General features: G+C 29.7%; 1 protein-coding gene across 2 annotated transcripts in view; it reads left to right on the top strand.

Annotated features, from left to right (window-relative positions):
• Nucleotides 1-244: 244 nt before the first annotated feature.
• LOC106477889 (DENN domain-containing protein 1A-like) overlaps nucleotides 245-23,421 on the top strand; it is a 36,925-nt gene continuing 13,748 nt past the window's right edge. Inside the window, exons 1-14 of one of the 2 annotated variants that reach the window (XM_013938412.2) lie at nucleotides 245-464; nucleotides 4,856-4,920; nucleotides 5,635-5,678; nucleotides 7,832-7,881; nucleotides 9,572-9,679; nucleotides 12,006-12,075; nucleotides 12,472-12,564; nucleotides 14,948-15,001; nucleotides 15,887-15,948; nucleotides 17,975-18,073; nucleotides 19,633-19,683; nucleotides 20,375-20,420; nucleotides 22,103-22,204; nucleotides 22,838-23,062. In XM_013938412.2, coding sequence (XP_013793866.1) covers nucleotides 448-464; nucleotides 4,856-4,920; nucleotides 5,635-5,678; nucleotides 7,832-7,881; nucleotides 9,572-9,679; nucleotides 12,006-12,075; nucleotides 12,472-12,564; nucleotides 14,948-15,001; nucleotides 15,887-15,948; nucleotides 17,975-18,073; nucleotides 19,633-19,683; nucleotides 20,375-20,420; nucleotides 22,103-22,204; nucleotides 22,838-23,062 — 1,086 coding nt within the window. In that variant the 5' untranslated portion in view covers nucleotides 245-447. Of the gene's footprint in view, nucleotides 465-4,563; nucleotides 4,648-4,855; nucleotides 4,921-5,634; nucleotides 5,679-7,831; nucleotides 7,882-9,571; nucleotides 9,680-12,005; nucleotides 12,076-12,471; nucleotides 12,565-14,947; nucleotides 15,002-15,886; nucleotides 15,949-17,974; nucleotides 18,074-19,632; nucleotides 19,684-20,374; nucleotides 20,421-22,102; nucleotides 22,205-22,837; nucleotides 23,063-23,421 lie in introns of those variants that run through there. The other variant, XM_022381513.1, reaches the window with a different exon arrangement.

The raw sequence follows: 23,421 nt of genomic DNA, 5'->3' as shown, positions 1-23,421 counted from the left end.
ACTTTTAAATCAACATCGTTGTGTATATAAATAAAAAGTAATACATTGGTATATATTTTATGGCCATAATGATATATTGTTCTGAAATTTATACAATAGCAATTCTTAAAAATTCTTTCGTTGATATTCTATCGACACTGTGGAAATTAAATGTTTATTATTTGAAAAAAAACTAGCATTTGACGCCTTTGTTACCTCATAGTTTTAAACTTGCAAGTTTGATTTGTATTTTTCTTTTTATAATGTTCGTGAAATGAGAACTGAGGCCGAGGTTACAAAAACATGAGACTGACGCTAGATTGTCTGTTACTGTTAGTAGAACTAGAAATGTATCTCCGGCAATTTTTGTTGAAATTCTTCTAACTTTGTTTGCTTATATAGACATCAACTTAGTGTTTATCAAATTTAATATGTCAACATGATTTTAGTATGTAAAAAACGTTCGAAATGGGCTCTAGGATAAGGTAGGCACTAGTACTAAATCTTGTATAACATCATGATTGTTGTTATATACTAATATATACTACTAAGTAGGCCTAGCTCTATTTTAAAACAGTCAAATAATGAAATATTTTTTTATGAATTATATGATTCTAATAATGGTGCCCTCCCTAGTTCTAAGAATCGACGACTGTTGTTCTGTATATTTTACTCCACCAGTAATATTGCAATTGAGGCTGTTCATCTTCGATCCATTTTCTGTTTTAACTTCTAATGCTATTCTCATAGTCATAGAACCAAGTGAGGCTGTCTGCCTCTCACTCTTCTTTATTCGATTTTACCTATCAGAACATTAGCAAACATCCAATCTTCTGGCATCTGCCCACTACTGGAGAAAAAGATTATAATAGCAAGTGGCACATATATCCAATCCTCAGGCTTCTTTGAAACAGTTGTGGAAATATTATCTGGTCCAGCAGGCTTATGATTCTTTAAACTTCCCAAATTCTTTTCTTAATAAGCTCAGAATTAATGTGATCATATTGTTCATCAACCATATTTCCCACTAGCAACTGTTCAGGATGAAGAATACTGCTTAAATCTTCATCAATAAAAATAGAGATAAAAAGTAGAACTTAATAATGCCTGACTAATGACAGGATTAACCTATTAGTTTTTAGATTACCATCCTGCCTTGATTTAAAATTGAATTAAAATTTTCATGACAAATGATGATAAATGGTTTTTACTTAATGTTTTAAGAAGGAACCTGGCAAACTTGTAGTAAATGAAAATAAGATTTTAGACATTTTGGAATTTGTTACATAATTAATGTTTCACAAGTTACATAAGGATCAGTATGTCATTGTAGCATTTATGCTAGTAATATTGTGGATTTTGTGAATAGCCTTTTCATTTTAGCTTATGTTTATTGGTGGCACTTGCTTATGTTAATAAAAATATAGTTTAGAAACTGAGTAACTAGTACACTATCTAAGAAACTTGGTTATTGAAATAAATGAATGTTTTCTATAAGGAAAATTTATTCTGCAGTTAACAAAGAAAAATAATACATAATTATTCAGTCACAATATCTAGAAGAATCCATGCAATATTTGAGACATTGATACATTTTTCTTAGTGAAAAAATTCCATGCCCATTTTTCATAGCATGTAACTCTAGTATATGTTTTTTCATATTTCAGTTGAAACATTTGCACAGATTTATGAACTTCACTAAATTAAAACTCACTTCATACCTTAAATGTTTATAACATGTTTAACTATTTACATTTCACAGAGAATTTTTGGTAGTTATCACCACTCTGGCTTGTTTATCACTTACAGGTATATCTTAATGTTATCAACTCTACACTTCTTATTAATATCACAGACAACTGGAGACCATTTGTTATTCAGGGCTGTCCCTTCACACCCAGCTTCGAGATATATAAGAATTACACCCACTCTTTAATTTTCAGGAAATTATTGATTCTACTCATAAATTATTGTAAAGTGCTGGCCTCCAATACTACCAACAACATCTCATTCCATATATAATCTCCCTGTTTGAAAAGTAAAACTGTCTTAACTGGAGTTTAGCCTATCTTTTTCAACTCTTATACTTGTGTGCTATCGACCTACTCTGAATAAATCAAAAAGAAACCAAAGAACTTTATCCTATTGACAACCTTGGGTAATCTATCACGTATTACATGTAATATGTTTTTTTGATCAAAATTATTAAAATAAATCTTAGTTATAAGATATTTCAAGAGACTGTAAAGATCTGCTATATTATGATGTAATTGTAACACTAGCATTTGAAAGTTTTTGAAGTTTCATATTTAACTTTGGATTTGTGGCATACAAGTCCTCAAGTGACAAAATGCATTATTGGTAGACGGAGAGGCTTTGGTATTAAGTATATTGGGAACTTCTTGAGATCTTTACATTACTCAATGAACCAACAGCCCCATTTGTGTCCTTAAGTGTCATGTTATTGATAAATTCTTATCAAACCAATGAAAATTTAAATGGTATTTGTATCGCTATTTTTGTACATTTTATAAGTGTACTTTTGTATCTGCTTACCATTCCTGTTTTAATAACAGACTTTGAAAAAGCAAAAATTATCTAATGGCATAACATATGACCAACAAGGGGCCTTCTTCAAATTTGTCATTGCTTATGTACAGGTCACTGGTTAGGCCACATTTGGAATAGTGTGTTCAGTCTTGGGCTCCTTACTTTAGGAAAGACATTGAATTGTTGGAAAGAGTTCAGAGAAGGGTTACTAGAATGGTGCCTGGGATGGAGGGGTTGTCATATGAGGAGAGGCTGAAATCTCTCAAACTGTTTTCTCTTGAAAAAATAAGACTTAAGGGGATCTGATTGAGGTGTTTAAGATTGTAAAGGGAATTGATAGTGTTGATGCATCATCTTTTTTCATATTTAACAGTGAGAATAGTGGCAATGTAGGAGTCATCTTCAGCTAAGACAGTTTCATTTTTCCAACAGGGTGGTTAACCATTGGAATTGGTTGCCTTCGGATGTTGTAGAGGCAGTAAATTTAAGTGCGTAGAAAACAGCTTGATAAGTATATGAATGATAAGAGCTGGCTTTAAAAAAATTTTTTTAAATTATTTTAATTTAGTTTAGAGGATGGAACAGCTGAGATGGACCAATAGGTCCTATGTTGTCCCAAAACGTTATGTTATGTTGATGAGTTTAAGGGTTTAGAATTGATATATCTGGTTTGTACAGATCTCTAGTTAGGCCTTATTTAGAGTATTCTGTTCAGCCTCTGACTCCTTACTTTAAGAAGGACATTTAGTTGTTGAAAAGGGTTCAAAGGATATATGATGATTCCTGGAATGAATGGGGATATAATATGAGAACAGAAAGGCCCTTAAACTTTTGAGAAAAGAAGTGTTAGAGGGGGGGTCTTATTGAAGTGTTCATAATTATTACGTGATAGATAGGATTGATGCATCATCTTTTGTGTGTTAAATCTCAAAAGTTATAGGACTAGGAGACATTTAAAATATGGCAGGGTGGAAATCATTTACAAGTTATATAGTTTTATATTTCAAACAGAGTACCTTCATATGTGGTAGGTGCAACAAATTTGGGAGAGGTTAAGAGTGGGATTAATGAGTACTTGAGGGGAGTTAGGGGTGGATATAGGCATATGAACGTTTGGTGAAATGAATGGGACATCCGTGATGGGTCAAGCAGCCCCTCGTTGTCCCTCAGGTATTGTGTCAAGTCATTTATCCTTCATCTTGTAAAGTGCTGGCCTCCACTGTTATCAGCAGAAATTCATTCCACAAGTCAATCACCCTGTTAGAAAAATAAAATTCTTAACTAGAACCAACCTTGTCTTTTTACAGATCTGAAATTTGCGTCCTGTCATCCTTAGTCACAAAAATTCCCACTTCACTAAAGCCCATGTATTCATAGCTCCTTACAAACACTAACATTTTAAATACAAATTAAAGTCTATTTAATTGATATCTCAATACAGAAGTTACATTATTTGTAAAGATAAATAATCTGTATGTAACTAGCACTACCTAAAAGTATTTTTGAAAATTAATAAAACATAGGATTTTCTTTATGGAAAATATTTAAACATTTTTAGACAAAATGTGAGCTAACATACTTCTTTAAGTTGTTTCTTTTTGTGAATATACAGTTTTATAAACTAAATGTATTTCATCCTATGTAAATAAAGCTTTGTAATGTGTTACTATTATATTGAAATCATAATTTGAATTTACTGGTATCTCTTTCAAACAAGAAGTCAGAAGCGGTTTTAAAAAAAAACCTTTTACTTTTAGACAAATAGAACTTTCTCAGGTTATGACAGTACTATTAAATTTAATTGAAACCTTATTAAGGTTTATCTGCATGTACATACTGATGTTTCTTGATCTATTCTCCAAAACAGTTCTTAACTTGTGTGCATTAATTGTACGTGTTTAACACTGTTATGAAGACTGCTAAGGTCAACAATTTAACCCATTATGTTCAATTTTCCAATTTATTGAGGCTATTACACAATTTAAAGCCATGAAGTGATTAGGAAGTGTGTGGGAGTATAAAAACTGTGTATGTCTGAACAAGGATGTTACTTGTGCCATAGTATCTGCCAGCAATGACTTGTGTGATGATTTTAAGCAGAATCAAATTTATGTTTGAGTATGATTTTCTTGTTTTGTCCATTTTATATATATTTAACTTTATCATTTATTCTATGCAAGCTTTGTTTGTCTGAGCTCATCAGTATACATGCATCTCTAATTAATGTAGAAAGACACTTGAAGGGAATGTTTTTAAAGTAAGAAATTTTAATTTTGTTTTATTGCATATTTAGATTAAACTGGATTTAATTTTGCTCCTCTTTCAGAGAAAATCCAGCTCATGTTTTTGACTGTTTTTGTGAAATATCAGTGCCAACAAGAGGTTGTGAAGGTAATAACTTGTGTAGCATTATGATAAGTGTAAATAATAATCAAACAGTAATGTTGTTAAACTCACGAGTCAACATAAGCATTTTTTGAAACACTTCAAAGCTTTCTTGTAAATTGAAAATCTTAAGACAAATTATAATGTTTTTCTTTTTACTATGTTACTAGTCAGCATGTCATATAAAATTACAAACTCTGGAAATAGCTTAACACGTAAAACATTTGTCTATATGCTTGCACAGAGTCATTTGTGAAACTATTACAAATTTTATTGGATGAAGAATTAACAGATAATGTTCTCACTGAACAAAATTAGTTAGAGAACGTTGAAAAGATACTTGAAGTTTAAGCCTTATTTCTCAGTCAGAATTTGAGGAAGATGCTTCAGTAACTTTTTTGTTGTTTTTTTTTGGCAGTGTAGAGATAATGCGAGAGTTGTAAATGGTACCATAGCAAACTTCAATTTATATGTTAAGTGATTTTTTATTCATAGGCAATTTTAATTTCTAGAATAAACTTAGATAGTTATGGCAGTAAACTTGAAGCCATTCTTGTGAAACATTATTTTATTATTTTATAGCCCTTTTTTTTAATGGTTTAACTCCTGACTCTTGCAAGTTGATTTTAAAGACCGTTAGCTTGAGAAATGCTATGTGTAGCGTAATTTGTTTTTTTCATTTTCTAGAATTATAGTGCATCACTATTCTTTACCTTTCAGTGGCTTCAATACAACGGAGCTATCCTGAAAAATACAGTGAGGAGGTGAGTGGATCTATAAACTTTAAACAGGACTAGCAGATTCTTTAAAAACGAAGGAAACAAACAAACTGGCATTCAGTTTGGGCAGGGCTCTATACTAATACCAAAAATTTATTGATGGAACTACTATTATGATTACATGTTTCACACACAATTTTTATAATTAGCTTTAGTTTTTCACTGTAGAGGTACTTACTTTTAATAAATAAGCCATACAAAGTAGGAGATGTACTAGTTAATCCATTAAGTGTAAGAAATATTCTGTACAGTAATATAAATATTTTTTGATTAATGCAAATTATATAAATTAAAATTTACAAACTCAACTCTTAACTTGAATTTAGGCCCTTTTAAAGACTCGATCCTTATATTAAGTAACCAGGTTGTCAACTGAAGTTATTACATTATTGTGTTTACATTACAAATACATCGATTATTATTTTAACCATCAAAGTAAACAACCTATTTGTTTTTTACTGAAAACATTTATAAAGAAGCAAAGCAGACAAACACACTTTTTGATAGAGGAGAAAAACCAAGTAGTTTGTTTACTTTGACAGTTAATTGATGTATTTGTAATGTAAAAATAATAATGTAATAACTAAGTCATTTTTTTGTCTTTTCTTAAGGTTTCAGACTGTTTGCTACTATAAAAGATTGTAAGAGCAAGGACATTTTAATCAATGTTCAAAACGTTAGTGTTGTTTCATTTTTTGAGGGCAGGGAATACTTTGCATAGTTTTATTTTTTTTTTGCATTTGACATTATTATACTGAAAGGCCAGTATAGTTTCAACTCAGCATTGGGGCTCTAAGAGTTTCACTTGATCTGAAATAAATAGTTGGATGAGAAAAAGAAAAGGTTATAAATATTTTTCTGTGTTATTAGTAATTGCATAATTTCTTTCAAATATAAAATCCATTTATCCTATTAAGAAATTCCATACCTATGAGCCTCGGTATATAATTGAACAATTAAAGCCAAAAATAAATTATTTCATTGATTTTGAGAAAAAGAAATCAATTTGATGTTCCTTTTAAAAGTATTACTTTTTAAATTATTTAAATTATGTATATTTTTTAATTATAAATAGTTTGAAGACAGATAATTTAGTTTGAGAAATAGTGCCACTTCCTACAAAATTATATTTAGATAATTAATTATCAACTGCAAATCCACAGGAGATATCAGCTTGCCCTCAAGAAAGATGAAAGAAAAATATGTGTTTTAAAATATAGCTTTTGAAGTATATAATTTTATGATGTAATTGAAAAGTACTTTTAAAGCTAATATCGTATGAAGCAATCTGTGAAATTTTGGAATTGGAACTATCTGGTTCTCAGTTGAAAAGGGGTTGGGAACCACTGGTTTAAATTGCATTATATAGATGATCTGTTTCTGAATTAAAGCATTGTGATTATACTTTATTACTGTGTATCATTTTCTTGCACTAATATAAATAGTTCTACTCCACATCTAATGGATTAGGGAATGTATAGAACTAGGAATTCAAGTACTGATCTTGTGTACTTTTCTCACTCTCTAGCTATGAATATCTGTCTATATCCGTGTTGCATTCAAAAAATATATATCTAAATAAAAATAAGTCACCAATATCAATATAAATTAGAAATAATTTTTTTGTATTTTAGAACCTTTTTAGAGCTTTAGGCCATTAAATCACTCTACATAAGACCTTACATAGATTATGTTTTATCTAAAAATAAAAAATTAGACTTTCCAGCCATAATATTAGACTTAGATGCACACAAGCAGGCTAAAAATTACTCTAAATGCAGCAGTACTTGAAATTCTTTTAGGCAGGATTAGAGTAAATTAATCTATGAGACCTTGAACATGGTCAAGTACATCATGTGGAAGGGTTTGACCTCTTGAGTCAAAAACTGTAATTAGATCTCAAATCAGTCAAGAGATGGCAGAGCTATGAGCTAGAAGTTTGTACTTGATAAAACAAAAAGAGCCATTCTATGAGCCACTATGCTGTGATTCAAAATTAATTTTAAAGTTAAACTTCTTTAAGTTTTAACACATATCTTTTAATTTATATACAAGCTCCTTGCTTTCAGCAGAGTTACTGTTAATTATATTCATTATTACATTTTCTGCATGATTATGACTTTTCTACTGTTTTTCAGGAGATTCTCAAGTCAGTACCAGAATTTGCCTTTCCGTGTGAATTCACCATGTAAGAAATTATTCTTTTACATTTCATTTTCAAACTAAAGTTAAGTTTTTGTTTTGTATTGTCTGCAAGTTTAACAAATAATATAGTGTTAAAAAAGTTCCATCAAAATTCTGATATTTAATAACTTAAATGAAACTGATAAAAAAGTACACTTCACCAACTTAATGTAGATCACACTGAAACAGTTTTTTTTTCAAAGCAATTTGCTAATACAAATACCATCTCAACCATTGTTGTGTCTGTCATATCGTAGTCAGCCTGAAGAGAAGTGGTATCCAGTTAAAGGCCTCATCAGCCTTACATAAAGCAGATATAGTGTGGTTGATATATTACTATTCACCTTTCTTTATTTTCACCCAGAAGTTCTTATAATAGGAGGAAAAATATATACAATAATCAATTTCTATTATATTACTAAGCTTTATTCAGTCATCTTATAAAAGAAAAAGGTGTGTGTACTTTTTTTTTATCTTAAAGTGCTCTTAGTAAAACTCAACAACTTTATTTACTGAGCAACTGTATGAATTTTCTACACTCGAAAGGTTTGCATAATATGTAGAAGATGCATTAAGTTTTACAAAACTTAAGGTAATTGTTAGTAAATGGTAATAGTATGATATATCAAGGAAAAACTGAAGAACACAAATACATATTTATATAAGGCTTTAAGAAAAACACCAAAATTCATAAATAAATAAGTTCAGGAGAAGAAAGATAGCTGAAGAAGAATAGTAAAATGTGTGTAAGAAAGGCCTCGATGTTTAATGCGTCAAACAATTACAATCACGTGTCCAACAGTTTAACATTATGCTCTATAAAACTTCTAATTATGCGTTGACTGTGTAACAAAATTTAAAATTATGTTATCCTTATGCTAAAGTAGACAAGAAAAGTTTAAAGCAGTAACATTTAAGAGGATGTTATACATAATTAATGCAATTCCACCATGAATAGCATGTTAACACTTATATTTTATGAAATAACAACAAACACAGTGTTAGACTTTAGAAGTCTTTTGACAAACCATTAAATCAGGCTATCTGGCTACCATGTACTATTTGGCAAGCAGCAACAAAACAGTAAGTCATAACCAATCAAAAGTTATAACATCGACCTAGACTTGACTACACTAAGTCTAGAAATCTATACTCTGACTTTGTAGTCAACCACTGATAGTGTGGTAATATGTATTAACAATTATGCAAAACAAATGTAATGGTCAAACAATATTATTAAACTTTTTGGGCCCTCTGAAAAGTAAACTAAACAAAGTACCATAAGGTACACGAGTTAGGATGATGAAGAACACTTTGGTATATGAAAGTTAAAATGAACACCATTGTATATAAATATAAAATTATGGACAACAAATGTACTGAATAGATGATATATATATAAAAGCTATGCTGAAGATAAATCAGCTTGATGTGTAAAACAAAACTGCAAAAAATGCACTGATTTTGATTTTAAAGTTTAAAAATTAAATATTCTTGTTTCTTTAGATGTAGCTGAACATTGTTAGTAGTGATTAATAGTTTTTAATCTATTCAATTTACCATGTTTACATTTTTGAGAATTTAAGGGAATTGTTAGCAGTTCAGAAAAGCAAGTTTTGATGGATATATTTATGTGTGCATTTCAAGTCGATTACATAGAAAAATCAAAAATTCATTTTTTTCCTTTATTGCAGTAAGCATGTCCAGCATTTTTCATTTATCCTCACAAATATTGACAGTAGGTGGACTTTTGGATACTGCAGGCATGCTCCTGACACCCCTACCTCTTATGTATTTCTCAGGTAAGTATCAAGGTTTTGTTTTTAAGACATTCTAGAGAATTTATTAAAGAACGCTAATTCTTAACTGATGAAAGTTTTTAACCTGTTTCATCTCTCTCTCTTTTATTTATTTTTTTAAAATAAAGTGAATCCAAAATGTTTATGTAGATTGATAAAATATCATTAAGATACATAAATTTTACAAGGTTAAAGAAGCAAGTGGATGGCAGTGAATTTTTTTTTCCTTGTTACTTTCTACATTGATGTTATAAATAACTTATTTCAATATAGACGTACTTCTCTCCTGCTTTATTATTCCTGGAAATTGTGTTACGACTGATGCAATAGATAAATAGATACTTATAAAATATGATGTTCTTTACCATTATTGATAACAAAAAAAATTTACTAATTACACAGACCTATGATGGTTTTATTTTATTGAAATTTGTATATGTTCTACAGTAATTCTTGTACACTGAATCCAAAAAGGATATCCATTTTTCTCCATCACATACAGATTTTTCACAAAACATCACAGGTACTTTTACATAATTGAATCATTTTCATTGAAATCGGGTCACATTTTGTCATGCTTAAAATGTTGACAACCACTGGCTATAGATTTCTCTAGACCAATCGTAACATGAGAGTCTTATCGATCATTCTAGAACCCAAATATAACAAACATGATAATAAAAATGTTCATTGTGGTAAACAAAATAATGATTTGATCTAAGTAAGAGTTTTTTTTTTCCCCGATTTGTAAAAAATTCTTATGAAATAGAAAAATAAATATTATTTTTGAAATCTGCGTAGCTGAATTATGGAAAATCACTTATTAAAACCAAAATAACTTTTATGAAGTTTAAATTCACAGGCCTGTGTTATGAATAAGTAAATTTGCTTTGTTAATATTACTTTATAAGCTTGTGTTAGCCTGACTTTTCAATTTATGTGCAAAATTATTCAGTTATTGTTCCTTTCATTGTGAATACATTGTGTATTCCAGTTTACTCGTAAGCAAATCTGTAACATAAGACAGTTTAATTGTAATTTCAATCACTCAGTTATTTTACTTGACACTAATCAATGTAGTCACTGCTCATTGGTAATCGATTACATTGCCCAGCTCTATCTACCACTACTCTTATTCAGTTACTTAATTTTAATTTTGTAATGCATGCCCAACCTTTTGCTTGGGCTTTGAAATGAGGTTCACTTTAAGTTATATGTGTACAGTACTTTCAGAACCTATTGCATTACATTTGCAGACCATCCAACATGATGAGTTATTCCCATAAATCTGATCTGGTATTTCGCCTGAACATTTTCCTCAATTGGTAACTCTTTGTACTCTTCCTTCATAACAAGTTCATAGTTTGCTCTTTTTTTTGTTATCATAGGGCTAGCAATAGCTGGGTATCAAGATTCTGTGTGTACAGATTTCTTAATCATTTGCATGATTTTACTGAAGTGTTGACTGGCTTCGAACCTAGTTTGCCATACTTCTGTTTTTAATGTTTCATTAGGGGACTCTTCATTTTCATTTTGCTTCCTCCAGTCCTATCTCTATGGGGATTTTAGTATGATAATAGTAGAGATAAAAAAGTGTATTGGAAATAATATTTTAGAGTGAAAATGGTATTAAAAAAGATCTTAACTCTTCTGTTACATTCCCTCATGATTCACTTACAATGGGATGTTGGCATTAACACGTGACCATAGAAGGTGTTGTGTAAGTCAAGTAAATACAGTTGGTGCCAGATTTTTAAATAAGACAGTCTGTATAAAGAACATGTGGATACATGATGAGGCACTTGAAAATCTCATGAGAATTGAGATTATATGAAAATGATTGCAAATCGAGTAACATAGGGTAAAAAAAGAAATAGAGACATGTTTTATTGGTCTACACATGGAAAAACCATGAGAAAAAAACACCACAACAGTGGGGGTAAATGTCATTTTGAACTTTTTTTTAACTTCTAAAAAGCTTAATTTTAGAATTATGACATGCACACCTTACTTAATTTCATTATTAAAATACTTATTAAATTACAATGAAAGTAAGATAGAGTTAGAAGCAATGATATTTCAATTTGTACACTCCTCCAGAAATGTTTTATTTTATATTTTATTTTTATATTTTGCACCTTATAATTATTAAATTTTACAATTATGAATCGAACATTGTAGCAATTTCAAAAGGCACTTGTGTTTGTTGAACTCTGATCTTAAAGTATGAAAGTTACTTTTATACTAATATAAAGCCTAGTGTATTTTTGAACTAGTGTTATATTTTTCATTTATATCTTTTCTTTTCTTATATTGGTGAAAATAACAGTGCTCTTCCTTGGCATGAAACCTTTTATAGACTCCTTAACTATGTTTCTGAAATTGCATCGAAGAATGAGGTAAGTTTCAGTTTAGAAGACTGGTAAAAGATTTTTGAGGCATGCTTCAAAATATGTAATATTTCATGTTTTCTTGTATAAATATAATGGCTAAGATTTTATCTTTGTAAAAAAGTAATGGATAAGGTTTCAGCTTTCTATGTTTGTAAAGAAAGTAAGGGCTGAGCTTTTATTTTTTTTCATATCCTAATAACAAAGCACAAAGCATGCTTCCTAATAGCTAATAAAAGAAATCTATGAACCATTCAGATTGTTTTAATTATATTGATTAAAGATAGCAACACTATGGCTGGTCTGTTCACTTTCACTGAATTAGATTCACCTAATTATATAATGTTTGAAGTTGTAAGGTGATCAAACCGTGTGTTTTACTTATAATATTTATGTTTCCTTCAGGAAGCTGTTTGGACATTTCTTGGGGCTTTGTATCACATACCAGTTCCAAATCCTGGACATACTCTACATGTTTTGTGGGACAAAGACCAAAATGTAAGAGAATTTTTAATATTAATTGTTTTTTACAAATACATTTTTTAATAGTAAGACTTGTTTTTGAGAAGTTTACAGGTTCCAAACAAAATGATTCAAAATTGCAACTTTAATTCCTGCATTATTCCTTATACATAATATGTTTGACCTTTCATTGAGGTTCAGTTTGTTTTTTTGTTTTTTTCATAAAATCTTCTCTTGGTTCACATAACTGGAAGTTAAATGTGAGTATATTTCCAGATGTTTTTATTTCAAACTTATGTATCAGTAATCCCACTTGGTGCTTTGATGTACAATTACCAGAGTAGCAATTATACAGATCTATGTAATCCTCCAACAACTCTTCAGAAGCTACTGCCAGTATTAAAAAAAATACTTTTTCACCTTTCTGCAACTGAAACACCAATAATTTACAAATATATGTTAAACACCTTAGGTTAACATTAAAAAGTATTAATAATGTACAAAAATAAGTTATAATAACCTTACCTGTACATTACATGCAAATTTCATGATGCTGTAGTTATGTGACATAACTGAGTGCATAATAATGGAATATAAAAATTACCCTAAAAATTAATTTATGTCCTCTGTAGATCATTAAGTTGTCTTGAAAGTGACTGAATTTGAATTTTCAGTCATGTTATAATGTTTTGTTTTTAGTAGTAAAAGTAAAAATCAAATCAAAATATTAATTCTATTGAACTTTAGAATGTTCATTTTTTTAGTTGTGTCATTATATTTTATCTCCCCATTTCTGCTAAATACTTATGTAATATAACCTAGCTGTGATGATAATATTAAGTCGTGGTCTGTGAGTATTCTTTGAGATTCTTATTAATATGAATAATTTACATGGAGGGGGCAGCTTGGCTTAGTTACTTTGAACTTTGGACTCTTAGTCGGATGGTTGTGATATTGACGCTGGCCTATGTCATGGTGTTGAGTCCTTGAGCAAGATACTTTACTCTGCTTGTTCCAGTCTACCTGGTTGTACAATGGGTATCAGCTGTTAGCTGGGAGTTAGCCTGCAATGGACTAACATCCCATCTAGGGGTAAGGGTCACCATTCTCATTCGCTTATGCTGCTTGAAACCGGAGTTCGAAAGCTCTAGCCCTACGTATTTTGCAAAGGATTTAACGTAACTTCAATATTTACATGTGGGCTCAACATTAGTAGTTAGAATTACAGGCATTCATTGTCAAAGGGAGAAAGATTGTTAATGCAGTATAGCAATCATGAATCTGGCAGTGGCCATATTATGCCAATAAGTTTCTATCTAATGTTGCCTACATCGTTTTGATTTTTACAGCAAGTATAGGATGTCAGGAGGGGGGAAGGGGATTCTTATGTCCCCAAATTCAATTGAAAGTTTTCTCTACGCTATGAGTATCAGGCCCTTTATTGGGATTATGACCAAAACTATCAATAATAGTGAGGGTATCCATGTAATTAATCAATGCATTCTGATGAATACACATGTCTATATATATATATTTCTTTTTTTTTTTGGACCTTGCCTGTTCACTGTTAGACTGGCATGTTAAAATTAGCTACATTAATTACTGGGGTAATTGTTAGGTCTAATCTATGTAGGTGGCTTGCTTTGATCAGAAGTTATTGATAATTACTGATCATTTTATTCGTTGAATCTTTGTGCACCAAGAAAAAGATGTAGATTTAGAAGAAGACTGAGTTTTGAATGCATAAAATTATTTGTTTATTTTGTTTTATAAAAACATTGTGAAAAATGTTTATGGAAACAACTGTTTGAAACCAGACAGATAAGTTTCATTGTTATTTGTGTTCTATGTTAGTTTAACCATTATTGTAACAGTTTGGAAGTTCATAAGATGTTTTAAGTTTTTATGATAATTAGATTGGGAATAATCTACAAGAACATTTGTCATTGATGTCGTAACAGTTTTCAAATGAGAGCCAAAACTCGAGCGTTTTTGAAGAATAATAATAATAATAGTGAATTATTCGAAAGCTAACGAGTTTTTGGTTCTCGTTTGAGGACCATTACAGCTTTTGTATGTGATCCTGTGAGCTAACTTCTTAATTAGAATGTCATTAATGTCAAAGGTAGTTAATGTATTAACTATGTTCATGCTTTAGAAGTGTTATTGTAACTTTTATTTTTTCAGCCTGTTTGAACACATTCTTATAAAATGAAATGAAGTACTTAAATTCTACTGTAGTTTCAGGAAATGCAAAAGAAAAGTACTATAAATTCTACTGCCTTGCTATCACATTCTTCACAGATGTTCTCGTCCAACAAATTCTTACTTACTGCAGTTGTCTACCAACTTAGTTGTGTGGTTTTATAGTAACAAATATTTCTTGCCTTTGTTTATATTCTAACTCTGATCTTTACAGCAGTTCGTGGCACAGTGCCCTGACCACAGGAAGTTACCAGCTATTCCTGAAAATGTATGTTTGAAAGTTTTGTTCTTCAGTCATTCTTTAAAGTGATGTCTTTTTTCTCTCTTAAATGAAGTTTATTGTGGAGGAAAAACAAAATTTATTTTGGATTAAATGTTGATTTCAGTTTAGGGCATAGCATTGCATTTTGTTTTTAGCTACAATGTAAACTTCTCTTGGCATTGATAATAGATTATTTAAGGTAGTCTTAGTATAAACATGGATAAGTTTTGTCAATTGGTTTGGGTGTGTAGACTAACAAATAATATTTTGTTTTATAATTTCCTTTAATTAATAGTTTGTCTTTACTGTGATGTTTTAATTATCAATAAACCAGAAAACTACAACTGCTATCTCAGTAAATAATTTCAAAAGTTTTTACTGCTTGTAACATTGAACATTATCTTTATAATTTAGAAACATTTTTAGTCTTAAGAGTATGTAAGAAATAAAATATGGAATTTCAGAGTAGAAATATAGTATCACCCCACCCCCACACACACCTCTCCTTTTTCAGAATCTGCAAGAGAACCAGTATATTTCTATGTTGAACTTGTAATTTTCTAGTTACTTTAAAAAAATTGATGACATATAAGTTGTTTTGGGTTACATGTTCACTTTAAATTTTAACTCGGGACTTTCAGAATCAGAATAAACAGCAGGATGTAATAAAAGAACCACTACGTGATAAATTAAAGAGCTGTTTTAAATTTGTTAACTATTCCAAAATTGGACTTTCTTCATCCTTGGTGTTTTATATCACATGGATCCGTACTGGAGATTCTGCCGATATTTTGAAATTAAAAGTGTTAAGTATCTTGTTTGTAACTAGCTGAAGCTAAGGCAAAAGACATTGATAAAGCTTAATTTAAAGCACTAATGTTTATTTAACAGAGAAACCTCATGGAATACTTCAGTGCTGTTGATGTACACAACATGATAATGCTTTTTGCAAGGTAAGTGTTTGTAAATTGTGATAATTTTCTTCCTATGTTTTTCGCATGTAGCCATCTGATAAAGCATAAGAGTAGCAAGTGTGAATTTATTTAAAAACTTTATAAAAAGAAGTTAAGGAAATCAAGTAGTTTTAGCTAATCTCTTACCTTTTTTTGTCGCTAACATTTGTTTGAGTTATTACTATTGTAATTTTTAGGTAATTTAGTGTATCAAACAATTTAATGGGTTTTTTCTATGTGTGTATTCAGTTATGGCTACTGAGTTTGAAGTATTTAGAGTGCATAGAACCAAAAACTAAAAGATTTATATTATATCTTTGTTGGTTTATTGTGGGGACCTAACTTGTTTAAAAATGGTGCTCAGACTATGTAAAAACTTACAATTAATGAAACTGTAAAATGTTTAATCTTTCATGGTCATTTTTGAGCACATATTTTTGCAGGTAATATTTTTTTTGTTTTCAAAGTCCTTTTTTTTTGTTTTCAAAAAAATAAAGTCCTCCCAGCTAAATTTATTCATTTTTGAAATTGTCTGATCACATAATCATCATTAGTTTTTGGTATTTTTCTATGGTTTAAAAGAATATAACAACATTTATATTTCTAACTTTAACTATCACACTCAGATGGATGCATTCTGCCTTGAAGAAAGAATTATACCATTAAACTAAAAATAATTATAGAAAGAAAATCTAGAAAGAATTCTTCCACACATTTAAAGTAAAAAACTTTATTAGAGTTTTAATCTATTTCAAAAAACAACTCAATTTACTTAATTGTATACATAAAAAAACAACAACAAATTTTGGCTTTGGGTTGATTTCAGTATGTTCCAAACAAAATCATTAGCGTTTATAAATTTTTTTTTGAAATTTATTTTTGATCATAATATGTACTTTTATCCCTAGGAATAAAGTCGTAATATTTTGGACAAAAAGTTACTAATTGGACCTTGTAACTTAGTGAACTATAAATGTTGAAGAATTCCTTAATTCATGGATTAAAAATGGGCAATCATTTAGAATTTCTTTTAATGTCTTGTGTCAGTCTTTTTTTTTGTTTGCTTGAATAAGTTTTTGTTATAGCTCAGGTGCTTCAGTTGTTGTTAAAAGATTTTGTACAGCTGTGACTCAGCAATAAGTTTGATCGCTTATAACACTAAAATCCAGGTTTTGATATTCATGGTTGTTGTAGTACAGATAGCCCATTATGTAGTTTTTTACTTATCAAGAAACAAACAAACAGCTGTTACTGCATTTTTTTAATAATATAATAAATTATTAGGTATTTAATTTTGGGGAAGTTCATGTTGTGTTAAAATCAGTAAATTAGGTCTTGGAATTGTTTTCCCATTAGCCGTCCCACCAAACATGCTCGCCCTTTCAGCCATTGGAGCATTATAATGTGACAGTCAATCCCACTATTTGTTTGTAAAAGAGTAGCCTAAGAGTTGGCAGTGGGTGATGATGACTAGCTGCCTTCCCTCTAGTCTTTCGCTACTAAATTAGGAACGGCTAGTGCATATAGCCCTCGTGTAGCTTTCCACGAAATTAAAAAAAATAATAATAACTTGTTGTTGAAATATAATACATCTTCAGGTAAAGACTAATAAAGCATCATGTTTACATGGATTTTGTAAAATAAAGCTATCAGAGATAAATCATAATCATAAAACTAGGCTTCTGGTAAACATCAATTCGAAATGTCTTTTTTTTTTTTGTTATCATAGTAACCAAAAACTGTTGAAACATTTGCTTATATATTGTGAAATAATGCTTATAATTTGTTTTGTATGAAAATGTTAAAAACATTTTTACATGAGTTTTAAGGTAATTCTTTTTTCACTTTTATTCATAGGTTTCATCCTCATTTGGTTAACTTTTGACATAGTTGTTGATCTTTTAAGATTCAACATTAAGATGTAAAATTTTTTGCTACATTTATAACATTTACTTAGTTCTGAATATGTTTATATAACTGGTGAATATTATTACTTCATTACTCTGTTTTTGTTTTATGTTCCTAGCTTGCTTCATGAAAGGAGAATAGTTATAACATCTAAAAGATTGAGTCGCTTAACTGCTTGTGTTCAGGCTGCAAGTGTTCTGTTATACCCTATGCAATGGTGAGGTTCCATAAGTTTTGTATAGTGGTCATTTATTTTTCTTTATGTCTTGGGAAAACTGAAACTTTCCTAGTTTAAGGGCACGGGAACATTAATTCATTTATGGGAATTAATTGAAATTTAATTTAGTGAAAACAAAAGGAGTTGTAAAAAATGGTGATTCATTTATGAAACACAACATATGGAAAAAAAAAGGTATTTTTCACATAAAGTGTAAAATAATATAAGAGATCATAAGCTCACAGTAAAAACAAAATTAAAAGAGAACTTTTTTTTAATTAGTCCATAAGAGAAAATAAGGTAATTTTGAAGGATCACTTAGAAAACTGTGAAATGAAGGTTTATAAAGATCTATTATTTTCTGTACACAAAAAAATATTGAAACTAATGGAAGATGCATACTAAGCTTGTTTATCTCTGCATATTTTAGGTGTTTCTTATTTAAAGATAAAATCTGTTCTCTGTGTTTGTGGGTGAAGGAATGTGTATGTATGATTTTCTATGTTGGGCTAGAGCAGTAGCTTCCAACACTTTTGGCCCGAAGTTTCTTCATCACGCACACTGTATAAAATGTGCTCCCCCCCTGCATTATGTATATACATATATTTAAATTCATTTATCAAACCAAGCCTTAAAAATTACAACAAAAATGCTGCATATATTAAAAAGATCACCAAGGCACAAACTATAATGCCCTGGGTTTTGGAAGTGACTGGAATTATAACCCACAATGTGGTAGGGATACACCATCTATCAGTCTTAACCTCCATTTGCTAGTTTCACATGTTGAAGAAAAAAGAATAAACATAAAATAAGTAGGGAAAATAAGAATAAATTAGGAGAGCAAGATGTGGGTGCTCAAACCCACACCTCCCCAGGTGGCACAGCGGTATGTCTGCGAACTTAAACTCTAGAATCTGGGTTTCGATACCCATGGTGGGCAGAGCAAAGATAGCCCATTGTGTAGCTTTGTGCTTAATTACAAACAAACATCAAACCCACAATGTCCCACATCTATATCACCCATTACCGCCTACAGACATTTGCGAGAAGGTGACTGCTCTTCAAAGATATGTTCTTTTTTTTTTTCATCACAAGTTTGGTCTTCCTTTTGATGCTAGTATTTACTTAACCGTTGAAATAATGTTTTCACACACACACATACTTACATTTCATTTTGTTTTTGAAATCCTTTAAGATAAAATATTTTTTATTGGAACTAAAATAAAATAAATTATTGTAGGTTTTACAACAGGTTCTAAACAACGTTATGTAAAGTGCTTTGAAGTTAGTTTAATATTTTCAAACCATATGTTATTTCATTTATTTGTTTGGGCATGGGGTGATACAACTCTGGATTTTGTAGCTGGTGAACCGGGTTCAAATACGTGCAATAACGAAAAAGTATTCAACACGCTCAAAGCTGCAGGTACATTATAAAAGTGACTGGCAGTTTCTTAAAATTTTCTCAATGGTTAATGTCCATTAATATTTGTTGAAAACAGAATATTTTTAAAGCAAATCAAACTTTGAGCATCCTCTCATATTTTAAATTCCAGGCAACATATAATTATTCCAGTGTTACCAGTGCGTCTACTCGATTATTTAAGGTAAGGTAATTAAATGTATTTAAATGTTATTTTTCAAACCTACAATATTGTAAGTATCTGATATGAATTATGTTCTAACATGATAAGCTGTGTAAATATTGAAATTTACTTAAATTTACCAATATTTTCTAAAATTTTATACATTTGTTTGAAACATATAAATTTTTTCTATAATCCTTCTAAGTGTGACAAAGTTATATGAATAGATTTATTGGTAGTTATTAGATTTTGTGATTGATTAAAAAAACATTCAGAAATTTGATTTAAAACTTATATTCCATGAAACCTTTTTTTTTGTCTAGTTTACTTAAAAATGACTGTATAGTAAACAAAATACATATGATGAACATGTTCAACATTACATTTCAATTTTTTAGTAATTCCTTAAGCCATTTGTTGTGTTTATAATATGCATAATATGTACTTCTGACACTTTTCTGTTGTCTGTACACATAATCCTCTAAATCATAATAACTTCTACTGTCCGTTTAATTACTTGGGTAAGGCTGTGTATATCCATATTTACATATAAATTAAATGTTCATGGTTCCATCGAAGTTTATCATGTAATTTTATTCTAATATCAGTTTTTTTTTTTGGAAGAAGCTTTCTTTAGCTGATATGATTGGAATAAAAACTGTTTGTGTTATCTTACGTTAAATAACTAATATCTCCTTCATTTGTGCTCTAGTGCTCCGATGCCTTTTTTAATTGGTGTCTCAGAACCAACAATGTCGGTATGTACTAGCAGTTATTTTAATATTCAGTTATACTTTTCATGCACCTGTTACAGGGTTTTAATTTTGCTTTGATATATTGTTAAAAATAACCTGTAGTAAAGAAAATAACAGTATTGTGAGACATATAAAGTTTTTCCTGTTGGGTTATTTAAAGTATCCAAAAGTACATATAACACTCAAAAATATTGCTAACGGTGAAGATACTTGGCTGATTATTTAATGTAATTTATTATTTCTTTTTAGTTTTCTACATATACAATTTAGTTGTCTTATTTTATGTTTATTATACTTTACAATTATTTTAGTTATGATGTATAGAGTTAGCTTACTTTTGATCAGAAGTTCTTAATAATTTCATACATAAAATACCTTTGCATAGAGAAAACTAGAACTTTTCAGAGAATAAAGTAAGAAACAGATAATAACATTAAGTTTTTAATATTCACACTGTTACCACATCATACTAAAATTATCAGCATCATCTTCACACATTCTCCTTTTCCTTCACTCATATATTCTTACATATACATATAAGAGAATTTCATGTAGGCTCTTATTCTAGTTGAATATTGTGACTTTTTACAGTATTATTTCTTAAAATTGAAAATGGAATCTACTTCTGAAAAGCAAATATGTAAAAATTTGCTCATCATTTACCATACTGCCAAATCCAGAATTTTAGGTGTTTGAACTAGTTTTTAGCAGAAAGACATCATCATACAGTAGTTTATAACATATAAAAGTATCTAAGCAATACAAGTTGAGGATAAGTTGAAATAATACTGTAAATATGACGAAATATTCAAATAAAATCATAATCTACATTAAAGTCTTTTATCATTAGAGAATTCAAACATGCTAAAATGACGTTTTATAATCATTTTATTTGCACACATAAAAAAATATTTTTTGTGCACAACAGAGCAACAAAATATAAAATTATTTTATTTTCTTTCTGGTTACTTCATTGACCTGAAATTGGTTTTAAAAAAATTCTAAATTTCCTATGTACTTCAGTGAGGTTTTTGAATACCAACTCTAACATTGACCTTTGGTCAGTGATCTTTTCAGTCCTCCTTGTAGAATTTAAGATCTTAGAATCAAACATATGTTGCTTTTGAAAACAAACAAAACTTTTTCTTTGACTGTTGAAGTTATTGCTTTAGTGTACTTGCAAAAGAATCACAAGTAAAGGCTATTGAAAGTGTGATTTGTTTTATAAATTAGCTGAGAATAGGGTATTTCCTTGAAACCTAGTGTAAATTAAAAGAAAATATTTCTGCTAAATTATGATACAAAGAACATTTATTTGTAATATATAAGAGCACTATTTACAATCTTTTGGATAATTGTTATTAATTCATGATCAGAGTAATTCATCACAAAAGAAATATCAAAAGATTGTGTTAAAATATTTTTCTAAGTCAGTTATTCTGATATTAAAAGTATTGTTTATACGCATTATGTTTCTTTGGCCCTACTGTCATGTTTGTGTGTAATCCACTGTATTACAGCCTTTGCTTTTCATATGCTTTTAATCAGATTTTTTCTGACGAAGCAGCAATCTGATGCAATTCTTCATTGAATATAAAAAAAAAAACTTTTTGTGTTAATATTTAAGGCATCATTACCCTGTGTTATTGGAATTATAAAATATGTAAAGGTAATATAACTTGCAGCAGGTCGACCAGACTGAACTGGGAGAGGTGGTACTCTTGGATGCCGATGCTAACAAGATTTACACTCCTTTTGATGACCTCCAGACACTGCCTGGTGAAATAGTAAGTCTAAGGGCGAGTTAGGATTAATATAGAGTAAATCTTCAACTTTTCATAAGGAACTTGTTAAATATACTGTATTTATATTAATATTTTTATTCACATTTCAAAATATGGTCTCATTGGTCAAATGGATAAAAAGAAACTTATTGTTCTTGAAAGTTGCAATGTGTCTAATAACAATCAAACTAAAAAAAAGTTGTACAAAGTGAGAGAAGTTCTAGACGAACAAGCTGATTAAAATGTATATTAATATAAAACAAAGTAATCATGGCATAAGAAAATTATTACAAGATTAATTGACAAACTGTAAGGTAATGATGTTTACGTTACATATGTTTATTATGAAAAAATGCTTGAAAACAAGTTGCCATTTTATTTTAGAAATACTTATATTTTGTTTTCAGATTATATTTGTTATTTAAATTCACCAAACAAAACTGTTACTGTATGGTTTGTAGCTGTTGTTTGCAATACAAGTATGAGACATTGATCACATTATTTCTTTGTGCAGTCTAGGTACAAATTCAGTTTTCTTTTTTTATACATTTTTTTTATGAAATATTTTTCTAGCCATGATTATAAATAAAAAATATTATTATAATATATTTATTTTCCCCTCTTTTTCCACCAAAGATTACTTCTTTGAAAAAAAACCTGAAAAACCCCAATGCTATGCTAGGCGATGGAGTGGCTCGTGCCTTTTTACGTGCTATGGTCCAGTTGATTGGAGGTTATAGAGTTGCTCTGAAATTGCAATTAGGAGAAAAAATCAGCTTTGACCCACGAAAATTTATCCAGTCAAGACCTTCTATGCAGACATTTTTGGAAAAAATATTAAATCTTCAATTATTCCAACAGGTATTGATTTAATTCATAGAATATTTTAATATACCCTAAATACTGGTTATTCACTGGTCAGATGCATCTTGTTAGATACACACTAAAAATAGGCTTAGGAAGAATTAAATAAATTACAAACCTGTACACATGTTCATACTTCGATATTTGGGGAACTTTATTTGAGAAGGAAGTTTAGTAAGAAAAACTATAGATTCTAGAATTAAAAACAAAATATGTTGGGGTATAATAATGGCTGGAGACGGCTTAAATGGGTAATGAAGAAAAACTTTAACATGACAGCAAATGTACAACGTTTCGACAAGGTTTTGTCATCATCATTGATGATGACAAAACCTTGTCGAAACGTTGTACATTTG

Source organism: Limulus polyphemus, unplaced genomic scaffold (genome assembly GCF_000517525.1).
Source record: "Limulus polyphemus unplaced genomic scaffold, Limulus_polyphemus-2.1.2 Scaffold170, whole genome shotgun sequence".
Classification (NCBI taxonomy): Eukaryota; Metazoa; Arthropoda; class Merostomata; order Xiphosura; family Limulidae; genus Limulus; species Limulus polyphemus.
The sequence above is the reverse complement of the archived record's forward strand: the minus strand, read 5'-3'. Positions and strand labels throughout refer to the sequence as shown.